At 46.1% G+C, this 21,786-nt stretch overlaps 1 protein-coding gene across 1 annotated transcript in view; it reads left to right on the top strand.

Annotated features, from left to right (window-relative positions):
* The first annotated feature begins 4,400 nt into the window (after nucleotides 1-4,400).
* LOC104634484 (deubiquitinase DESI2) overlaps nucleotides 4,401-21,786 on the top strand; it is a 61,339-nt gene continuing 43,953 nt past the window's right edge. The window contains exon 1 of the mRNA XM_075754271.1: nucleotides 4,401-5,784. Coding sequence (XP_075610386.1) covers nucleotides 5,746-5,784 — 39 coding nt within the window. The 5' untranslated portion in view covers nucleotides 4,401-5,745. The remainder of the gene's footprint in view (nucleotides 5,785-21,786) is intronic.

Below are 21,786 nucleotides of genomic sequence, written 5' to 3'. Positions count from 1 at the left end.
TGTTCAGGTTCTATGAAAGGACTGCACAGAGAAGTTTAGATATGGATTAAGGAATACCTAATTTCTGTGAATAGCTTATGATGCTTATATAGAATGAGTGGACTGCAGCTATGATGCAGAATATGATAGCCTGACTGAAAAAAAGACATAATACCTGGGCATCTAATGCCTGGACACTAATCAATAGGCAGCTTGAGGGTGCTGGAACAGTGTAACTTTGTAGCTAGGGAACATGTCTAGGAGCAAGTGCCAGAGCTCCCATCTCCTTTTCTGTGGGTTGTCTTCACCCAATGTTAAATGCATAAATTGCTTTGGGAATGGAGCCCAGGGCTCTCGCGTGTGTTGCTGTGTGGTGAGCAAGAAGGATGCAAGGTGCCTACACCAGCTCTCTAATCTGAAGGTTTGGTGCTCTCCTTGACGGGGTGAGCTTTAAATCTGCAGGACTAAGACAGCCAGTTTCCAGTTCCCTGTAATCTAACTAATAGGTGATTATACAAAGCAGGCAGTGGCCCCAGCGGGGTGTTTCTAAAGGATCTTGGCCTTTTCTTCTGGATTCTGTGTTCAGCTGCCAACATGTGGTAGGAGGGATCAGAGCACATCAGGCAGACCAAGTTATCTGGGGGTATTATGTGCCACCATGCTGATTTTCTGGGTCTCTGTCAGACTGCAACAGGAGTGAAGAACCATAGTGCCGTGGTCAGGGTAGTTTTGTGCATGCTTGCAGGGGGATAAAGATTGTCCCAGTCCAAGAGGGAGGCAGTTTATACACAATAAGGGTTAAGCAGTACCTGGCTTTTTGGATCACAGCTTATGATGTGATCTATCACAGTTCCTATCTCCTTCTTTCTTACATTCTTGAATACCCTCCACCATTCTCAGGGACCTGAAAAAATCGTGTCTCTAGTTTTTAAAAGGCCATTTTATACTTCCTTTAAAAAGGATAGTCTTGGCTAATGTACTCAGAATGGGATAATAATGACAACTTGACATAGGTAAAAGCACTATATACAATCCAAAATGACAAGTTGTCGAAAAGTATAATAGACAGCCAGGGGTGGTGTACCTAATATGGAGACAAGACCATTACAGGTCTTGAAGTTTAAACTGGGCAGCCCTGCTGTGAAACACGCTTGAAAGCCCCATTGTCTACTGGGTTGCTAAGGAGCCTTTGAAAGTGCATGAGGGTAAATTAAGGAAAGGTGTTAATTTAAACTAGAATTCCTGAATAGCAACCCAAGTAGACAGACCCTCAGATAAAACCATTATCTCTAATACATCCATTAGTTCTCTCTTGCCTTGCTGTTTTTTTGTTCTTGTTCCCAGTGGAATGTCACAGCACTGTTTACAGTGCCCAGCGCTGCCACTTTTGTGACTGGGACCTGGAGAAGATGGCTGAAATTCTCAGCTACTGCCTTGGTTAGTGTACCAGGTAATTTCTGAAGGTTGCACCTGATTCTTGGTTTTCTAATCCATGTTGGATGGTGACATTGTTCTCCTTTTAACCCTTTCACTTCACCTCTTTCTTAATCTAAAAACATGTGTAAGACCACATTGTCTGCTTTAGACAGTGATCCTTGAAGATGCACACTTATTTCTGTCATGAATAGTAAGTGTGTGTGCTGATTTTGGCTGGGATAGAGTTAATTTTCTTCATAGGAGCTGGTATGGGGCTGTTTTGGATTTGTGCTGAAAACAGTGCTGATAACACAGGGATGTTTTCATTACTGCTGAGCAGCGCTTACACAGAGTCAAGGGCTTTTCTGCTCCTCACACCACCCCACCAGTGACTAGGCTGGGGGTGCACAAGAAGTTGTGAGGGGACGCAGCTGGGACAGCTGATCCCAACTGACCAAAGGGATTATCCCATACCATATGACATCATGCTCAGTATATAAAGCTGGGGAAGAAGAAGGAAGGGAGGGACATTTGGAGCAATGGTGTTTGTCTTCCCAAGTCACCGTTACCGGTGACGGAGCCCTGCTTTCCTGGGGATGGCTGAACACCTGCCTGCCCATGGGAAGTGGGGAATGAATTCCTCGTTTTGCTTTGCTTGTGTGGACAGCTTTTGCTTTACCTGTTAAACTGTCTTTATCTCAACCCATGAGTTTTCTCACTTTTACCCTTCTGAGTCTCTCCCCCATCTCATGGGGGAGGAAGTGAGTGAGCAGCTGTGTGATGCTTAGTAGCTGGCTGAGGCTAAGCCATGACAGTGTGGATGACCGCAGTTAAACTCAAATACATGAATCTCTTTGAAGGGAGTGACGTGGATGTGAAGAATCTCAGAAAATCTGGCCTTGCAACAGGCTGTTTAAATGTGAATGAAGGTCTAGCTTTAAGCAAATGTATAGGTAAAATGTGTGTTTGTGCTATGTCCTAAAATTAGCATAAATGGTTAAAAGAAGAATTCAAAACAGATCCCAAAGCTCTAGTTCCAGCTGCTCTAATCAGTAGTAAGAAGAATCTCCCTTTCCCTCTGTATTTGCAATTCATTTAAATTTTAATGCTTTTACAGGGCAAGACTCAGACTATGGTGTCTGTTGGCAGCACGGCTATCTGCAGGATTGTACTTACACACCTGGAATAGAATAGTTCAGTTTCTTGACTGGTATCAGCCTGAGCTGTTGCTGAAACACTTCAACACAGCCCAAAGCAAACCAAGCCTTGTAAAGAGTTTATGTGGCTGTTACAACAGCTTATATCAATGTTAGGACATTTGTAGTCAGAGTGATCCCTTCTATCTGAAGTTACAGTAAGTCTCCTAGAATAGAATGGAGTAGCAAAATGAACTTTCAAAGGATCACTGAAACACTGATAAGGCTAAGTCACCATGTGGAACAGCTTCTTTCTATGAACATACAGGGAGCCTAGAGCAACAACATGTGTAATGTAGCTCTCGGAGTTATGTTTCAAGTTAGGGAGAGTGAATCCAGGTCTTAATGTGCAGGTCTTAATATCTCTAAAATTTAGAAGTGGAATTCTCAATTTATAGGGTTGGGGGGTTTTTTTCCCCCTAGGTGATTATTTTAGAAATGTTCGTAGGACAAAACATCTAAGCTTGTGACTGCCTGTCATATTTCCCAGTCCTAAGTATTTATAGATGTTTGTCCCTGGAATGTGGATCTGGTTTAAGTCTCTTAATTTATTATAGTGAACTCTGGGCACAGCAGACATTGGAGTTAATTTAGCAAGTAAGCATGTGGACAAGTGTGGGAAGAGCTTGTGTGCTGCTTTTCTTTTCCAATTACATCAGTCTGTCTAATATCAGCTATTCCCTCTCCTTTCAAGTCTCCTTAAAACATCACCAGAGCAGGGCACATACATACCCAAAAGTGATAATCTCAGGAGCCCTGTTAAACCCAAGTTAGGGCATGAAAGATGGTGCTTAGCCCCTTACAGAGGGAGCTTTTCAATATTTCACAGTCTTTAAGATGATGACAAAGCCTCAGTCTGTCCTCTGAGCAGTATCTGGACTCTGAGATCATAGCGTGGTGGAGGAGGAATCTTTTCGCACCTGCACAAATTGCTCCTGAAGGCCGAGGGTGCTGAGCCAGATGGTTAATGGCACCGAACAGGGAAGTTGGAGTTGGTGGGCCAGGGCTTGTTTGAGATGCTGGCCCAGCCCCTGTACCATGTGTGTGGAATTGCCTAGCCCGCTCATGGAATTACGAGCCCAGATGAAATTACTGTGCTGGAGTCCCTGCCATGCTGCATGCCCAGGCCCAAGCTGTGGCTTTGCCCTTTCAAAATGAAAGTGCATGCCATTAGGGCAAAGCTGTTCTGGGTCTCCTTTGGCACTGGCTGGAGTAAAAGTTTTATGCTGACTCTGTCAGGCTGACACTTAGCTATGCACAACGTGAACTCACTTTCCTTTTGCACTGCCTGCCTCCACCATAAATACTCCTGCATGCTGTGTAACAAGTCATTTACAAGGCTGCAGCTTTATGGTCTTGTCCTTCCGCTCCTGACAAAGAGAGGTGAGCCCTTCTCCCAGACGGGATGGTTCCCATGCAGCTAAAGACAGCATCGGGAGGGGCTGGGGCATGCTGGGCTTTGCTGATGTAACGGGCTCCCTGCAATTTTCATTCAGATCTGGTTGGCTGTGAGCTGGCAGAGAGCCTCAGATACGCCTCCAACTCAGATGAGGTCATCCCTGCTTCTTTTTTCTTTTTCTTTTTTTTTCTCCCCTTCTTCTCCTTTTGGGCTGCTTCAGAAAGAGTCTGTGGTGTCTGAACATTTAAGGTCAGCATGCTAATTCCCACGCTACCACAAATCTAATCTCTGGGTGCAGCCCCCCCCCCCCCCCCCCGGCTGCACCCTTTCCCTTTTAAGAGAGAGGAGGAGCAAAAGGAAGATGAATTTACCGCAGTGGATTTTATAATTGACTCTCGCATCCAGGTCAGAGGGGGAGTATTTGCTGGCAAGACATTTCAGAGCTGCCCGGGCCTAACACGAGTGCAAAGTAGCTCCAGGATGGAAGAAACTCCAGACCCTGCCGCTGCCAGAAGTGAAACTACTCGCCCTGCCCAGTCGCTCCTTCCCTTCCCCGCCCTCCCACCGTGTGCCATGCAAAGATGCATCCAGCCAGTAGAGGACGGGGTAGGTCTCCCCGGCTGTCAGTCAGTAGGGGCTGCCCGGCTCAGGACTATCTGATCCCGAAATAAGGACTGACCCTGGCGAAGAGCAGAGCACGCATAGCTGGGGGTGTACAGCCCCGGCCCCGCACCGTTCCTGGAAGCTTCGCCTGCTCGGCATCTTCCTCCCTTCAGCCCCGCCGCCGGATAATCCCGCGCTATCTCCAGCGGAGAACTGCCGGCTAACTTGGGCGCCGACGCCAGGTCTGCCTGCACGGCTGTGGGCAGGATGGGGGTTGCAGCATCCCCGCTCTGCCCCGGGGGCAGCCAGCCCCTTCCTCTTCCTCCTCCCACCGCCGAACCCCGCGCTGGACCCCCTTTGGCACAGCCTCTTCGCGATGTCCTGCCAGGGGCGGAGAGCCCTCCCCGCCGCGCCTGAGCGCGGCCCGAGCCCCAGCACCGCGGACAGCTCCCGGCCGGCCGCCGGCCGAGCCCCAGCACCGCGGACAGCTCCCGGCCGGCCGCCGGCCGAGCCCCAGCACCGCGGACAGCTCCCGGCGGGCCAGGGCCCGGGCGCGGGGGGCTGCCGGGCTCTGCCCGCGAAGGGACATCGGTGCCCGGCGCCGGAGCTGCTCCGTGCCTAGGTGTCCCGGTTTATTGCGTATTGCTGGCAGCCCTCTGCTGTGGAAGCACGCCGCTCTGCCGAGAAAGACGCCGAGAGATCCACAAGCGCACACTACCACCCGCCTCTCTCACGGTGCCAGAGGAGAGCTCATCTTTGCGCTCGGAGTCTGTCTTCTGTGGATCGGGATTTACAAGCTTGGACGGTGCCGGGTTACAGTGCTGTATGAGTCTACGGACCCCGAAGTGCGCTACAGAGTTAGAAAGAAACCTTGGATCTCTCACGCTGTGGAGGGGTAAAATAAACCCTATACAACCAGCAAACCCAGCCTAAGCCTTCCTGCCTCCCCGCAACCAACTTTACCCCCGCACACCCCCCCCTCCAAACGCGAGAATTCCCTCCTTTCCTCCTCCCTCCACGCTCCTTCCTTCAGAGACTATAGGATGAGGCATTTCCTTCTATTTGGCTCAGGGTAAAAGCACACCCTGGGGGCAGCGACACGCATCTGGCAGGGACTGAAAGGTTTTAATCCAGCCTCTACTGCAATCAACAATGGCAAATGAACCAGTGATTCTGAATGTTTATGACATGGTGAGTATGAAACAGTACTGATTGGGAGAGGGGGGGTGGGCAGTGGGGCCGTGTGGGAGTTTGTGCTTGGAGACAGGCATTGTATGAAGAGGAGCCAAGTGCAGATCCCCAGAGAGGCTGATCCTCCATCCCCACTCCCCCCGCCCCCAAACTCCTCATCCAAGCATGTCATGTTCTGGCCGTCAGAGATGATGCTGACCCTGGCTTTTTTCTTTTACATGTTTAGCATATTGGGCCAGATTACAAGTAAAACTGTGCCTGATTTTCTGCAGGATCTTTCAGGAGCAGGACTGGGTGAGGGGAGGACTTCTTAATTTCCAGTGCCCCAGTTATGGAAGGAGATGTGATCACCTCTCTCTTTGTTGGAGCTAATTGTCCTTTAATTTTGAGTGAGCAAGCACTGCCAGGCTGTGGGGAAGAGGTCAGGATTTCATCCAGGGAGGAGAAACAACTGTAGAACTGCAGTAAGGACATAGTTTCTAGGCTAAAAATCTGGATCAGTCCCTCATATGCATAAGATTGTAGTTAATAATTTTCTCTGAAGGTTAATTGCAACCACAGGAGTAAGAAGTGGTCTGAACTGGTGAAGTTTCAGCACAGGGAGGAGCACAGGGACATACTGTTCAGCAATGTTTCCTGAAAGTTCACAGTGTAGCAAGTGGCTTTCCTTGTCTTCTTCTTGCAAGGGGGAACGTGAGTGGGAATTTTCTGTGCTAACAAATCAGAATATCCAAATCCTAGCCTTGGCAGAAGCCCCCAGAGAGAAGAAGGCTTGGCACAACCTGTTTGCTTTCTAGTCCTTGGTCACAAGCTTAGGAGAGGCATCTTCAGATGAGGAACATTTTCACGACGATGTACTTCCCCTCTGTTTTTTGTTTACGAACTAATGATTAAAAAAAAAAGGGGGGGGGGAAAAGTAGTTTTCAGATCTTCCAAAAATTTAGTGAAATTTGCTGGAGAAAACAGAACCTTAGGAGGCCCTGGTGCTGACTGAGGTCTAAATATCTAGTTCCAGACCTTGAAGATTATGGCATACATTTGCTTTTTGTCATCAGGCAGTGACAACTTTCAACAGAAATCCCACAGAATAGTGTGGGTTTCCCTGTTGGAGGGAACCCAGAGAATAGACACCAAAGAGATTAGGAGCGGGTTGGTGTAAATGTCGAACCTTTTCTTATTACAAAGATGAGGCGATCTTTTGTTGAACAGAAAAGCTGGGCTGTTTTCTGAGGGAAGAGGGAGTGGTAAGGGCTATTTAGGTAGGACTGCGTCTATATTGAAGGACAGTCTGAAAAGCACAACTACAGTGGCTTGAAGCTGCCTCTTCCAGAGCTATTATTGGTAAAATTGAGCAAGGTGTTGTATAGTCCTTCCCTGGACTTTGGTCTTGAGTGTTTAATGGTCAGCTGCTTGGCAGCCTGAACTGTGAACTCCCCCAAGCTGTTCTTCAACCAACAGGTCTGGTAACCCAAGCAGGTGGTAGCTAGTACTTGGTAACAAGGGACTGACATTGCAAATGCATTCACAAGAGTTTCTCATTAATACTTTGAAGGTAAAGGGGTTGTGTTGCCCTTTTATTATATCCGCTGTCTTCCTTGCAATTTTCTTACCTTGTTCTGCAGCAGGCTGTGGTCTGAACTTCCCTCTCTCAGCCAGTGTTGAGCTGTCCCAAATCAGTGAATAATTTGCTACTGAGCTGAAGAGATCCAAATACTGGATGGACATGGTCTTTGCCTTTTTTTGTGTGATTGACACCAAAGATTTAATCCAAAGGAATTATGGGAGAAGGCACCTTCTGTTCATGGTCACTGTGTTCTGAGATGGACATCCTGACACAGTGAACTGAATTGAGATTATCAGTTTAATTCAGACTGAGTAATTTTTGCTGCTTAGCAAGCCATGAAAACCTTCCTGTGTGAGTACTAACTCCATGGGTTAACCACAATTTAATGCTCTGTACATAGAAACCATTCTATTTTCATAGAGCATGTTTGCCTACCACTGAGTCACCTCTAGTTCAAGTCCTACATTATGATTATTGAGGCTACATGCTTTTTCATTGCTGCTATGATTTTAACACCACAGAGTTTGGAATGTAGCCATGCAAAATCTGCACTTTGTTACACTGTGGTGGGGAATTGCGGGGGAACTGGGAAATGAGCACATTTGCTTGAATGACTGTTGGAAAACTAGTCTCAATGAAAAAAGGACAGACAGCTGGGGATAACAATTCACTGGATGTAAAACTCTGCTTTCCTGACAAGGAACATGACCCCTGTATGGCATCTGGAAGCACTTACACTGCAGGAAAGCTTACCCCTAGGGCAGAAGTTAAATTATGGGCTTTGTGCAGCTATGAAATACCCTCTCTGTGTAGTCTTGTGTATTCAAAGATTTATCCTTTTACCCATTGGATATGTACCAGGCTTGTTTAGGAAAAAAGTGCTTCTATTTAATGAGGCATTTTGCACAAATAGCTGAAGCAGGTAGATCTATTTGTAGACTTATTTTCTTCAGCATAAAAGAATTGAGCAAAAATCACTGGGTATTCCAAGTGTTCAGAATATTGTCATCAAAAGCAACTTCCCTCACCCTCTGCAGGCAGGGTGATTCTGTCCTGTTTTATCTGTTGCTAAAAAGCTTGCACACACCTGTACACTTGCAAAACAGACAGGGCAGGAGAACCGTGCCGCTCAACCAGGACATTTTAAAGAGTGAATATGCAGGGTACTGAACTCTGATTTAAGGTGTAAGTGCGAACACAGGATAATGACATGGATCAGGGTTTGATCATGGATGAATCTCTTTCCCAATCTGAATCCAGCTCTCGCATGGACTTACTCTAAGCCCACAGCGGTTCAGAGACCTGCGTGAAGTAAGTGGGTCTATAAAATCTATGGCAGAGTTTGCTCTGATCAGTCAGTTAGCACTTTGCCTTCAAGAGGGATAAATCAAATTCCCCTTCATAACTTGCAGCTCTCTTCCCTCCACTCTGCCTTAATAAGCTGTTTATCGTGGATCAGATCTTACTTAGATCACAGGGCTGACTTTCTTCAGCTGGGATATCATCCTGTTTCCTCATTGCTTTAAATCTTTCTGGCTTACTTTGGAGTAGTTGACTTAATCACTGTACATTAATAAATGTTGCCTACTTAAATAAGACAGAAGAGTAACTGCAATTATTGCCTAGGTTTAAATCTTTAACAAGCAAGCTAAATACATTCCACTAAATATAGTTTCCTTGGCAGAGATTCAAGTTGGGGACTCTTACAATATTTTCAGCTTATTGCATAGCACATTCATGCTATCAAATTAAAAGGAAAGATATTCATATCACTGCTGTCCCTCTTTTATTACAGATATGGTTGTCCTGAATTTCCACTGTCTTTGCAGCTGATAACATACAAAACTGTCATTTTGATCTACTGGTATTTTTGCTTACTCTTTATGCTGGGGAAAACGAGCCCCTGAGATGCGCTGCAGAGGAGAATGAGAGCCCTGGTTAGTAGGGAGACAGGGATCAATGATGTAGGGCCTCTTTGGATGAGAGGGATGAGTTTCCTTCTCAGCCTTGTCCCACATTGATCCCACTGACATTACTTGTCATCCTCTCCAGAGTCAATGAGAGGGAAATAAGATTCAGGTCACTGTAGATGCACTAGCTCTGAGATTTTTCCCCTGTGACTTCCAACTTAAGAGAGGTAGCCAAAATGTAATTATTTATAATGGTCCTCCCATATTCTTTCCATTCTTTATATAATTTATATCATTTGCCAGCTAAATGGCTGAAGGCCAATGACTGATGGCAAAGGGTGGCCCTGCAGGTGACTGACTGGGGTCTCTCTTGCTTCACTAAGCAGTGGGTGATGGTGTCATTGATTTGATTTCTCCATCACACCATTGAGGGGATCATCCAAGTGGCCCTGACAGAAAAACAAACACAATAGCATTCTTTGCTCCATGGCAGTGATAAAGGCCCCTGTTTTGTGTTTGTGGTATTACAGCAAGCAGCCTGTGTTGAAGTAGGGGTGGCATTTTGGGCCAAGGATGTAAAAGCTTATAGTCATGCAGGTAGTTTCTAAGAGTTCAGGAACATGAATTTCACTCCTGATTTTTTACTGGTGCAGTGGAACAGGGCATCCTGGGAGGCTGCACCTGCACACAGGGCAGCAGTTCTGGGGAGGGAGAGAAGGAGGAAGGTAGTGTTACAAGACATAAGAGTTTTTAATGAGTTTATCTTCCTCCATGAGAGAGAAGTAGTAGTTTCAGTTGTACCAGCAAGAATCATTGACCATGCTTGTGGTGTCCCAACAGAGGCTGATCAGAAGATGCATGACATGTCAGTGGCTTAGATGGGAAGAAGAGCTCTGATGAGGTTGTTTCCATCTGGCTCTACAAATGTCTGTCATCTCTCAGTTGCTTCTACATAGAGCTGGGCTCAGGGACTGAGTGCTGGCAGGAGAGTGCTGGGTCAAGAAGGAGAAGTTGCAAGAAGCAGTCTGGCTTTTCTGTCAGTCCCAGGAGGGAGATAGATAGGTAGGATTTTTGGACAAGCAGTTGTGGTGTGGGAACCTGTATGTGGGACTCTGCAGCAGACCCTGGGACAGGGTGGAAGTTGGATTTTGTTTATTGTATGTGCTCTGAGAAAAGGACTGTGAGAGAGTCCCTGTGTAAAGAGGACATACCACCTATCTGTGAGGAAAGACATGAAGCTAGAGGGTCTGTATGGCCACAGGATAAATGCATAAAACTTTAGTGCTTTAAGCCAACTTCTCTCTTTAAGCCAACAAAATACTATTATGGAGGTGGGAGTTAGTTACTTTTCCTTTTGCTCTTTTCAGCTCTTTCCTTTTCAGCATTTTGCTTTAACATCCATTGCTTGCACGTGACTTTTGGAGGTGATGACCTGTGTGTACCGTTGAAAACCAGCACAGGCTTACCATCCCTTTTTGGCTTCCTATGCAAGTGGAAAAGAGAGAGTGAGATTCTTGGCCACTATAATTAAATGCTTTGGGACTGAAGGAACAGAGGTCCTTTGTACCTCTAGCTTCAGTACATAAGGAGTCTTTGAGTCTATTTTAGAAGCAGCAACAGGATTGGAAGCAGAGCACTTCATTCTGTGAAGTGATTGTTTTAAGCACTGACTAGATCATGGAACATTTTATTATCTCTCTGGAGGAAAGAATAAGTCTAGTTACTCAGAAAAATGTCAACATGTTTGTGATTACTGTTAGTAGAAGTCTCAGATGATCTCAGCTCACTTAGTCAGAAGAGTGAGAAATCCTATTGCAGGTGGTGGTCCCATCTCTGCACTACTTGTTAGTTGTTTGTGAGCTGCTGTGTGTGGAGAAGTGCAACATCATCTGACTCTTTTTGGTATTCCAAGAAGCCACTTGGAAAGCAAGGGGACTTTTTCGTCAAGCAAGTTGATAGCTGTGGAGTTTCTTGCTGCGATGGTCTAAAGAGATGTTCTAAGTCATTAGAGGAACTTGTGGTCCTGAAAGGTTAAGTGATGATAGAGAGTCAGTGGGGTCTCCTCTTTCTTTTTCCTCCTTCATATGTTGGCCAAACTGAATCTATTTAACATTTTGTATTTAACAAATGGAGAGCCAAATTTGAAATCTTGCCTTTGGGAGATTTTAATTAAATTCTGGCAACTCCTAATATATACATATATATAAAGTTGTTCTGAAACAAAATCACCACTTTTTAAAACACATTAAATGAAATGTTTTGACTCTTCCTTAAAATATTTGCCAATCATCTCTGGCCAAAACTATTTGCCAAATCTGAATCATTTCAGTTCTCTAAAACACACTGTTCACTCAAAAGTTTACCATGTTCTTGGAAGGACTTGGTAGGTGTATCATATTCTTATTTATTCTGCAGACACTCTCAAAGCTCATAAGAATTCCCTCTTCTGTGAAAAAGCCCTAGCTAAGGAAGATCTGGGGTCTCTTATCTTCTTCACAGGCTTGTTGTGGGGGTGAGGTCAAAAGTAAATCCTTAAATTGCTGAAGGAAAAGGGAAAGATTTTGGTCTTGGGATTTTACTTTGTCACTGACTCTTCATTAATCCAGAACCTTGTTCTGCTGTCTTCAAACCATATGAAGTATAGCCAAATGGGTAACAAAACAGAACGGTGAGGTAGCAGGTGCCTGGTGTCTAGTAGTGGGTTTCCCCACAGTGCTGTAACATGTCCTATGTAAGTGCTAAACTGTCTTTGTTTCTAAGAGTGGTTGAGCATAGTGCTAGTCACAGGCGGTACTGTGAGGGATCAGGTGGATCTCAGATGCTTGTTCTCAGTGCCTTCCTGGAGCTTTTAACCAGCCTTGTGTCTTGGTTTCTTTGTAGGACTGAGTTTTGACTGCTAAACTGTACTTATGCTGCATAATAGGTCTGGGGTTTACGACCAGTCAGGTATAATAATGGTCCCATTGCAAAATATGTTACAGTAATGTCATACTATGATATTTGTTATTATACTAATATCATACCACGATATTTGTTATTATTGGCCCAGAAATTCTTTGGGAAGACCCTTGGTTAGAGGCTAGAGAGACCAGATGAACCACTGCTGTGAATGAGAGAGGAGGCAGAGAAAGCTGCTCTCACTGGATGTCAGCAGAGTCCTGAGCCCAAGATATGAGAGGGCCGTTCCAGACTGCTTCGCTTTTCTTGGATGCAACATTTCCTAAGGGCAAATGCTCTTGATTAAAAAAATAAATAAATAATTAAAATAAAAGTTATTAGGGCAAATATGATGGCGGGATGTTAGAGTTGTTCAAATAAATCAGGCTGGGCAGTCTGGCAGTGTGTGCAGGTAAGGAAGACTAGGCTTTGCTTCTGCTTCTCTTTTCCTCCTAGACTGCATCAATTTAATTTGAGTCACAACGGGCTGACCTCAGGCAGGCCAGTCACAGAACGGGATTGCTCCCTTGCCCTGCTTGAACTCGGGAGCAGAGGGAAAAGGAAAACAGTTTGGTGATGCAGAGCACTGTGTTGTAGTCAGCGCCTGGTTCAAGCTTGTGAGAAAATGATGAAATGCAACTAGACATCCCTTCTTTCTTGTATCTTTGGAGAGAGGAAATCAATTGGAGGAAGAAAAGGTAAAAAACCTAATACACTGAGCTGCAGCTGAGTCCATTCCTTCAAGAAGAAGGAATGCAAACATGGCATCTGATCTAAACCAATTAAGAAGCTAAAGAGTAAGTGGCATGGTCTGGGTTAATAAGTCCAGTGATGAAGTGTGCCCATTTATGCATACTAAATGGATCTTTGTTGTCTTAGCAACAGCTTGGAGATGTGTTATCCATCAGGGGAACAGTCTGTTTTGATGTTGTCAGGGTGACAAGCTGGCTACCTGTCCATGTTACTGCTGATCTCCAGTGCTGCAGTTCTTTAGCTGACTACTCTATGCTTATGCATCAGATGTTTTAAGAGCTGTCTCTTGGTGGTACACAGAGCATTGCCATCTCTAGCTACAACATTCATCCCATCAGCAAGCTCATTGAACCAGTGCTCTGTTGCCCAGGGGGCTGACTTGACTCATCCAGGGCAATGTGGGAGTTCTCACTTCTGCTAGTCCTGCATGCACTAGGAAAACTGCTCCACAACGTGCTCTCTTTTTCATAGGCAAATATAAGAAACCCTTATGAGTGAGAAGAACCTAGGAAAGTTAACATAGCGTAAAAAATGTGTCAGCTCTGCTTCTGGAGCAAAGCTTCACAGGTCATTAGCCTAGTTCCCACATCGGTGCTCGTGAGTCGGTTCCTGCAGATGACAATCTGACTTGGTGTCTCTAAAGTACTCCTTTCAAGGCAGCCTGAACTCTTGTGGAGTCAGGAGTCTTATGGGCAGGATTTCAGGTGTAAGCCCAGGGGCTCAAGGTAAGGTCAGCTCTAACCTAGAGATACAGAAAACTTTTGCTGCTGCTGGAAATTGTCCTTTAACCCCATTTACAGGCAAAGTCACAATCCCCTGGCCTGTCTCTGAGCAACTCTGAAAGAAATGATTGTTTTCTCTTGAAACCATATGGAAGCTGGTTGTCACTGAATTTTCTCTGGTGCTTTTTGGGGTTTCCCCAAACAGCAAAGCAGACTCCTTTTAGAACATGACACTTCTGTCAGCAAGATTTAGCTTCTGGCTCACTAGGCTGTCAAGGTTCCTGATGTCACTTGGCTATTTTTTAAAACAAACGATCAAACCCCAGAACCAAACAAAACCCTGTTAGTATTGATGAAAGCTGATGTTTTGACAGTACTGGAGACTGTCACTCTCCTACCAAATAAATTTACGCTGGTGGTAGCAAAGCAGACCCTTCTGCCTTTTCTACCTCATCCCTGTTTTATAGGTTGAGCTGCTCTGGTGTCATGGCTCAGCTGGTCATCCAGCTTCCTGCTCAGGCAGCCCACAGGGACCAGTTATGCATGCGGTGGGAGCTTCTGCCATGGAGAGCTGAGCGCTAGTGATGGAAACAGAGCTACTAAGTTGGAACAGCTGTCAGATCCATTTCTAAGTGCGGTGATGGGCAGGTATATAGTTGTGCATTAGTGCAATGGACTGAATTTAAATGGGTGTCCTAGGGCTGAAAGCTATGTTAGTGACCTGGGTTGCCCTTATTCTAATTCTCCGTTTGTTTCAGTCTCTCTTGTTCCTGTCATTATGCCAAGATGACGTAGCTGAAGCTGGGGAGGGAGGCAGAGATCAATCAATGCATAAAATCTATATTTCTGCTGGGGAAGAAAAGAAGCAAAATTCACAAGTCTGACGACTCTTTCTCTAGCAAATGGACTCAAACTGTTAGGAAAGAAAAAAATGTTCGATATTGTTCTAGGTAAACACTGGATGTTCTTGAGTATGAAAGATCTAGAGGAGTGAAAGTAGATATCTCCTTACTTCAGAGCTTTATCTAATCAGCACATGAATCTGTGAGACTTCTCATCTGAGAGCAAAATATGAGGCTATGTCCTAAGAATGAAAAATTGTTTTATTTGGTAACTTAGTTTTTCAGCAATGAATCTTAAGGTGTCTGGAAAAGCAATGATAAGGGAAGAAGAAATGCTGTGGGTTACAAATGATCTCTGATAGGTAGGAATGCTTATCTACAGAAGCAAGTGTCAGATGCTAGAAATGCTGAAAGCATTTCAGTCTGTTTAATGAGTGCTTTCATCATGTCGGTCAACACATGGGTCAAATGCCATGTGACTACTGATAGATCCGCAACTCTGGGAGATGGAGGATGTGGCACAGTGTAAGCTCTGTTGATAAGATGGTTTGCTGAACCTTCAACCATGGATCTGTTCCTGTGCTTTCCATGCAGTCTTAAACCCACAGGGAAATATCAACCCCTTTGCTCTTCTCTTTAGTATCTTCTGCTGGTGATTGATTTATACTGAATACTGATGCAAGAAAAAAGACTTCCTAGATGCTGATTGCTGCCTCAGGGTTTAGAGTGCATGAGGAGCCCAACGTTGCCTGCTAGAGTGATTTATAGGCTTTGCCATAGGTTAGCTTTCTCTAGGTACATGGTGTTTTTCTAGACATCTGTTCTTGGCTCCTCTGTGTGTCTTGCTCTGTTTGGGACTACTTGGAGCGGGTGATTTTATAATTGCCCTGTATTTGTCATTTCCCCCAGCTCTAGATTAGCCTGTTGAATGTGAGAAGTGATAGAAAGAGAGGACCAAGGGGTTAAGCATGGGACTAATCTGAGAAGTCATTACCTCTGTCATTAACCTGCATGCTTGGGCGGTACTTGGAGCAAGAGCCTCAGCAGGCTTCTTCTAGTTGCATAAGAAGAGGCCTAGGTTGTAGGTATTTCCAGGCAGGGCTGAGGTGCTTCCTCAGCAAATCACTTATGTAGGAAATGAAATGCTCCGTTCAGCTGCCTAAGCACAGACATCAAGGGCCATTTTAGGATATCCATCTGACCTCAGGCTTCCTCTCAGGAAAGGTCCGGGTCTCTTCCCTCATGGATCCTGTTTCATAGCTATCAACTTTGTAGAGATGTCTTGAATATTTTAGGGCATTTGAGATGGCATGACATGCCCAGAGGTTCAGACATGAGTGCTACTTATGTGCTGGGAGAGGATCAGTAGTAGTTCTGCATTTCATTTCTACCAATCTAGTGTGCTGATGCATCTGGAGTGACAGAGACCTGGTTAAAATCCCTAAGGGACTTGAAGACAACTGCCCCTTCATGCAGGTCTGCCACAGAAGCAGACAGGAGGAAACTCTGAATTTGGTTGTTCTGGGTCTCTTGTGTCAAAACATTTAGTTTGTGTTTGAAATATTCACTCAGCAGAAGAGTGGATGTTTCCAGTGGATCCTAGCTGTTCCAGGAGAGTGTCCAGGCTGGAGCCAGGCTATAGTGTTACTCACACTTGTTCTCTGGCCCACTGAATATGTATTTTATATGATAGGAATCTTTTCTTTATATGAAAAAAAACTGCTTGTGGTGGCTTGACCCTGGCTGGGGGCCAGGTGCCCACCAGAACCACTCTATCACTCCCCTCCTTCACTAGACAGGGGAGAAAAGGTGTAACGAAAAGCTTGTGGGTTGAGATAAGCACAGGGAGAGATCACTCACTAATTATCGTCATGAGCAAAACAGACTGAACTTAGAGAGGGAATTCATCTAATTTATTACCAAGCAAAACAGAGTAGAGGAATGAGAAATAAAACCAAATCTTAAAACACCTCCCCCCACCCCTCCCATCTTCCCAGGCTCAACTTCACTCCTGAATTCTCTCCCTCCTCCCCCTCGGTGGCACAGGGGGGACAGGAAATAGGGGTTGTGGTCAGTTCATCACATGTTGTCTCTGCTCCTCCTTCATCCTCAGGGGGAGGACTCCTCTCATCATTCCCCTGCTCCAGCATGGAGTCCCTCTCACGGGAGACAGTCCTTCACAAACTTCTCCAATGTGAGTCCTTCCCACAGGCTACAGTTCTTCACGAACTGCTCCAGCATGGTCTCTCCCATGGGGTGCAGACCTTCAGGAGCAAACTGCTCCAGCATGGGGTCCCCCACGGGGTCACAAGTCCTGCCAGCAAACCTGCTCTGGCATGGGCTCCTCTGTACATGGGGCCACAGGTCCTGCCAGGAGCTTGCTCCCTCACGGGCTTCCCACGGGGTCACAGCCTCCTTCAGGTGTCTCCACCTGCTCCAGCGTGGGGTCCTCCACGGGCTGCAGGTGGAATCTCTACACCCCCTCATCCTCCCTCCATGGCCTGCAGGGGGACAGCCTGCCTCACCATGGTCTTCACCACAGGCTGCAGGGGAATCTTGCTCCGGTGCCTGGAGCACCTCCTGCCCCTCCTTCTGCACTGACCTGGGTGTCTGCAGAGTTTCTTACATCTTCTCACTCCTCTCTCCAGCTGCAGAAGCTTTCTCTAACTGGGTTTTTTCCCCTTCTTAAATATGTTATCACAGAGGCGCTGATTGGCTTGGCCTTGGCCAGCGGTGGGTCTGTCTTGGAGCCAGCTGGCATTGGCTCTATCAGACACAGGCGAGGCTTCTAGCAGCTTCTCACAGAAGCCACCCCTGTAGCCCCCCCCCCGCCCCTCTGCTACCAAAACCTTGCCATACAAACCCAACACACTGCTTCACCACAAAGGACTGAGAAGGTCTGACTCCAGATACACTATGAGAGGGTGACCAGGCTGCTTCCCTCAGAGGCAGATGGAGAACTGAATCCCCTCTGGCAGGCTGAGGTGGTTGGAAAATTGGTCTGTACCCTCCTGTACAAGTGTCTGGACTCCTGGTTATCAGGTACAACCAGAAAGCATTTGCTCCTCATGGTAAGTAGAGGTCAACCTTGCTCTTCCCTCCTCCTATTGCTTTGTTTCCATTCAGGGCATTTTTAGACAGACGTCAAGCTTTGTTGCCCCGAGAGGATTTCTTCTGCCTTTTCCTCCTTAACGGCTACCTAAACTGGAGTGTTGATTACTTGTGCAGCCTTCTTTCTGAGTCTGTCCCAGCACTAAGAATACACAGGCTAGTGCATCTTTAGAGTAGCCCTGTGATGGAGGCATTGTGGAAAGGTGGGAAGGCAGTGCTGGAGGTTTCCAAATCTGTGGAGGCCAGAACTAAAAATGCATGTCCTGAGCTGAAATCCACCCACCATCTGTCTCCAGTTCTAACATTCATTGTTCTTGATTGCAGTGCCATTTGCTGTGCCCTTGTTCACTGTAATTTTTATGGCTGCTTGTTATCCAAGGCAGCTGGCTATCTTCTCTTTGGCAGTTCTTTGGGATGTGGAATAGACCTCTTCTATTTTCTGCTGCTGGAGCACTGTGCCTCTTGTGCTTGCTACTGTGAGAATATTGGGGGCCGATGCATTGAGGAATGGGTTGTACTGAACTGAAACAGAACAGATTAATTCCAGTGTAAGCCACGAAAAAACGGATTAGAGAGAGAGGGGCAAACTGAATGGGTCCATTTCAAGCTCAGGTGTTCTTGGGGCCAGAAGAAAAGAAGTACTACAAATCCTTTTTTCCCCTATGGATCTCATAATACAAGCAAGCGAGCTGTGACTTCTGCTGAGCAAAAGCCTCTGGAAGGACACGCAAGTGCAAACCCCATGGATGCATGCAAATTTCACTTGGTATTATTATCCGGGCCAAATTCTGTCGTGTCCCTTGGGCAGAGCGCTGCTGGCAGGAGACGCTCTGCATCACGGTAGCCAGAGGCCTTAGCAAAGCCAGGCAAGCAGGCAGGACACCCCTTGAGGGGCAAGGGAGGACAGAAAGGTGGTTGTCCCAGCACCTTGTTAATTGGATTGGTCACGCGTCCCCCTGACTGCTGCGTGTACTCTTCTGTCCTTTGTATTCAGGCAGAACTAATGGGAGGGAACACTTCATCTGAGAGCTGCATCGGGAGGCAAGAGAAAAAGGGGATGGGGAAGGTGAGACTCCTTATACTTCTCCCTTTCACAGTCTTCAACCCCACAGGACCAACCAGAACCTGAACTTTTTCAACACTCTTTAAAATACCCTCTATTGAGAGAAAGGCAAGGAAGCAGGAAACAAGCAGGAGTAAAAGTGACATCCTATCTTCCAGCTCCATCCCTGCAGTAAAGTTATGCGAGGAGGCTCACGCGTCCATCTGTGGCTTTTTAAGTGCTGTTTGTAATACAGCATGTTATTGAAATGCTTCAAGGATTCTCTTTGTAATGTGTAATTACTTTGACATGTGCAGTTCAGCGCCTATTGCAGCTGCTGTTTTGGATAATCTTGATACAGTTAATGCTGTTGCTGGATCAAAATGAAATTATGCAGATAGAGATTTTAAAGTTAGTGTAAAGAACAATTTTATAGTCTCTAACACATCAGGTGCTTAAGAATCCTGTACTTGGTACCTCTGAACTTGAATTCTACTTCTCATACCCACAGGACTTTGAAGCATGTTTCCAGCTGCCTGTTACCTCTCTTGAGGTCTCAGAGGTGTCTCATTAAAGCTGATGTTAAAGCCTACTAAATACATGAATGTAGCTTCTAATGATGCATCTCATTTAGGTGAGTTGTCACCAGGAATTGGCAGGGATCATTGCTGCTCTGGTCCCCCAGTGACTAGGGTATGAAAGCCACCTGGAGAAATGCAGAATAGTACAACCTGCTGTGTGGGGAGACAAAAGGCAAAGTGTCGTGAAAGGGCTGTTGGTTTCCAGGGGCACACCAACCTTGTCACCTTCTCGCCCTACCACCTCCCCTCCCTCCCTCCTGCAAAGTGCAGCCTCAGCTCCCAGAGCTTGCAGATGGGAGGCATCTGTCCTTGGGCTCTCAGTGTCTCCAGCCAATTAATTATTAATCATCACAATATCCCTTATGTCAAGCATCTGAACTGCCCATGAAGCATGGAGAACTGTTTTATCGCTCGAGTCATAAGGGTTTTAGTGCCTTGCCACTCATTATTTGTAAAGTTGTTGTTCTGTCAAAGCACCCAGAAGTGATAGTTATCTGAGCCCCACACCAGATGCCCTGGTGCTGGCAGGGGCAATGAATGTCTGAACTGGGAAACCAGAAGAGAAAGTTAAACTTGTATCATGGATCCCACAACAGTACTGGTGCTGCACTATTGCGTATGTTTAGAACTGTAATGCTACTGCAGTATAGGTATGTTGCCCATTACGAGCACCTCCTGGGATAAACACCTCGGTATTTACCTCCCTTGAAAGATACCTGGGGGGCTCTTCAATCCTGGGGGGCACAACTCATTTCCTGTGACTGTTGGCTGTTGTGCCTCTCTTTGGGACGCTGCTGCTTACCATTGCTCTAGAAACAGAGAGACACATGAGCTTGTGTGCGGCTGTAGGGCTTGTATGCAGGTGGTAGGCTAGTCTAAAAGAGAGAGATTGAACGGAGACAAACCAGAGAGTAGACATGAAAGAAAAAGAAAATCACTCAGCTTGTATCAAGGCACTTATTACTGTTGGGAGTGTTCAGACATGAGAACCTGTCCCCCAGCTCCTTCTAGCTGGGACTGTTCTAGTGGCGATGGAATGGTACCGGCACTTTATTTCTGCTTTAGTTGTGATATCGTACATGGAAGCAGATCTGAAAACAAGCTAAAATCCTGGCTACTTTCCACTCATCTGTAGGGCAGTTTTTACAAGGAATGAATTTTTTTCCTTCTGCCTGTCTGCAGAAGAAGCATTTTAAATAAGGTCTCACTCTCAGGGTCACCCAAATAACAAGAAAGGTCCTGAAGTCTCTCCTAGCGATGTGGCACAAGATACCTTTACTGAACTATCTCGCGAAGCCTGCAGCTGGCACTTGTCGCAGTGGTAACGCTCACTAAACACTGCCAGCCTCCGTGCCCTTTGCAGAAGGTTTCTGGAGTACTCCAAAGGCTCACTCCAGTAAAAGCATGTTTCTAATAAGTTGCTGAAGCTGACAACTGGAGGCCATATGACACTTTCCTGCCACTATTTAAAATCCTACTGTGGGAAGTCTTGAGTGATGTCGGTAAGTGAACCCATTAAAACAGGATCATACACATGACTTAAACTGTGCTCTTTAGTGTCCCCACGACATGATTAGGTCCTCAGGTACTTCTGTGTTCTCCTCCACCCTTCCTTCTATCCCAGGATGCCTTCATGCAGAGTGAAAGAAATGATGGTGGATCTGACAGGATGCTTTTTTGTCTCAGTAAGTTGTTGATAGATCATCACTAATTAGCACAGCTAAGGTCAAGCTCACTCTCACTTCATTCTCTGTTAAGATAGCATGATTGTAGGAGACCAACTCTTATTTACGTGTAATAATAGATGGAGAGGTTTTTTTCCTCCTTTCAGTTCAAACATAACATCGTGTTCAATCACACCACAATGTTTTGTGAAAAGTACAAGTGCTTTGAACATGTGGGAATCAAAAAGCTCTAAATAGATTGTGTAACGCTGCCAACAAAGCATGTCCTTGGACCCTAGCCGAGAACAACCAAACTTTCATTTTGAGTAAGCACTGGATGTTGAGAAAGAGAAATACCAGAGCTTCATCCTAGTTGCCACCTCAATCACACTTCTAGCAAGTCAGTTCAATCTCTTTGCCTTGGGTTGTCTCACCTGTAAGAAGGGAAAGAGTGCTCTTGTTGGGGTGGGAGGAGATGCTTGTGGGATGCTTGGGAGGTTACAACCTTAACCACTTTTTGGTATCTGAGATGTAACTGCCTGGGTTGATGTGATTCCCACAGGAATGGGAAGCAGCAGTGGGGTTTCTGGGTGGTGGGCTGAGGGCAGCAGCCCTGCATCCTGCTGGCAAGACGTGCCTGACCTGTGCCCAGGTAAGCACGTGCCTTGGTCCAGCCTCACTCCTGCTGCCTCGGCAGCTGTCCCTGGCCTTCCTGTCAATCAGGCGGTGGTGGTCCCCCTCCCTTCCCCACCAGGGCCTCCTGGGGAGGGTGGGAAGGTTCTGCAATCAGTCAGCCCCCACACCTGCTCCTGGCCTTGGCTTTTACTGCCCTTTGACCGCATACAGCAGATGAAGTATTTAGAGGCAGCTGCCATC

Source organism: Balearica regulorum, chromosome 5, assembly GCF_011004875.1.
Source record: "Balearica regulorum gibbericeps isolate bBalReg1 chromosome 5, bBalReg1.pri, whole genome shotgun sequence".
In the NCBI taxonomy this organism is placed as follows: Eukaryota; Metazoa; Chordata; class Aves; order Gruiformes; family Gruidae; genus Balearica; species Balearica regulorum.
Note: the sequence above shows the minus strand (reverse complement) of the source record. Positions and strands in the feature narration are given on the sequence as shown.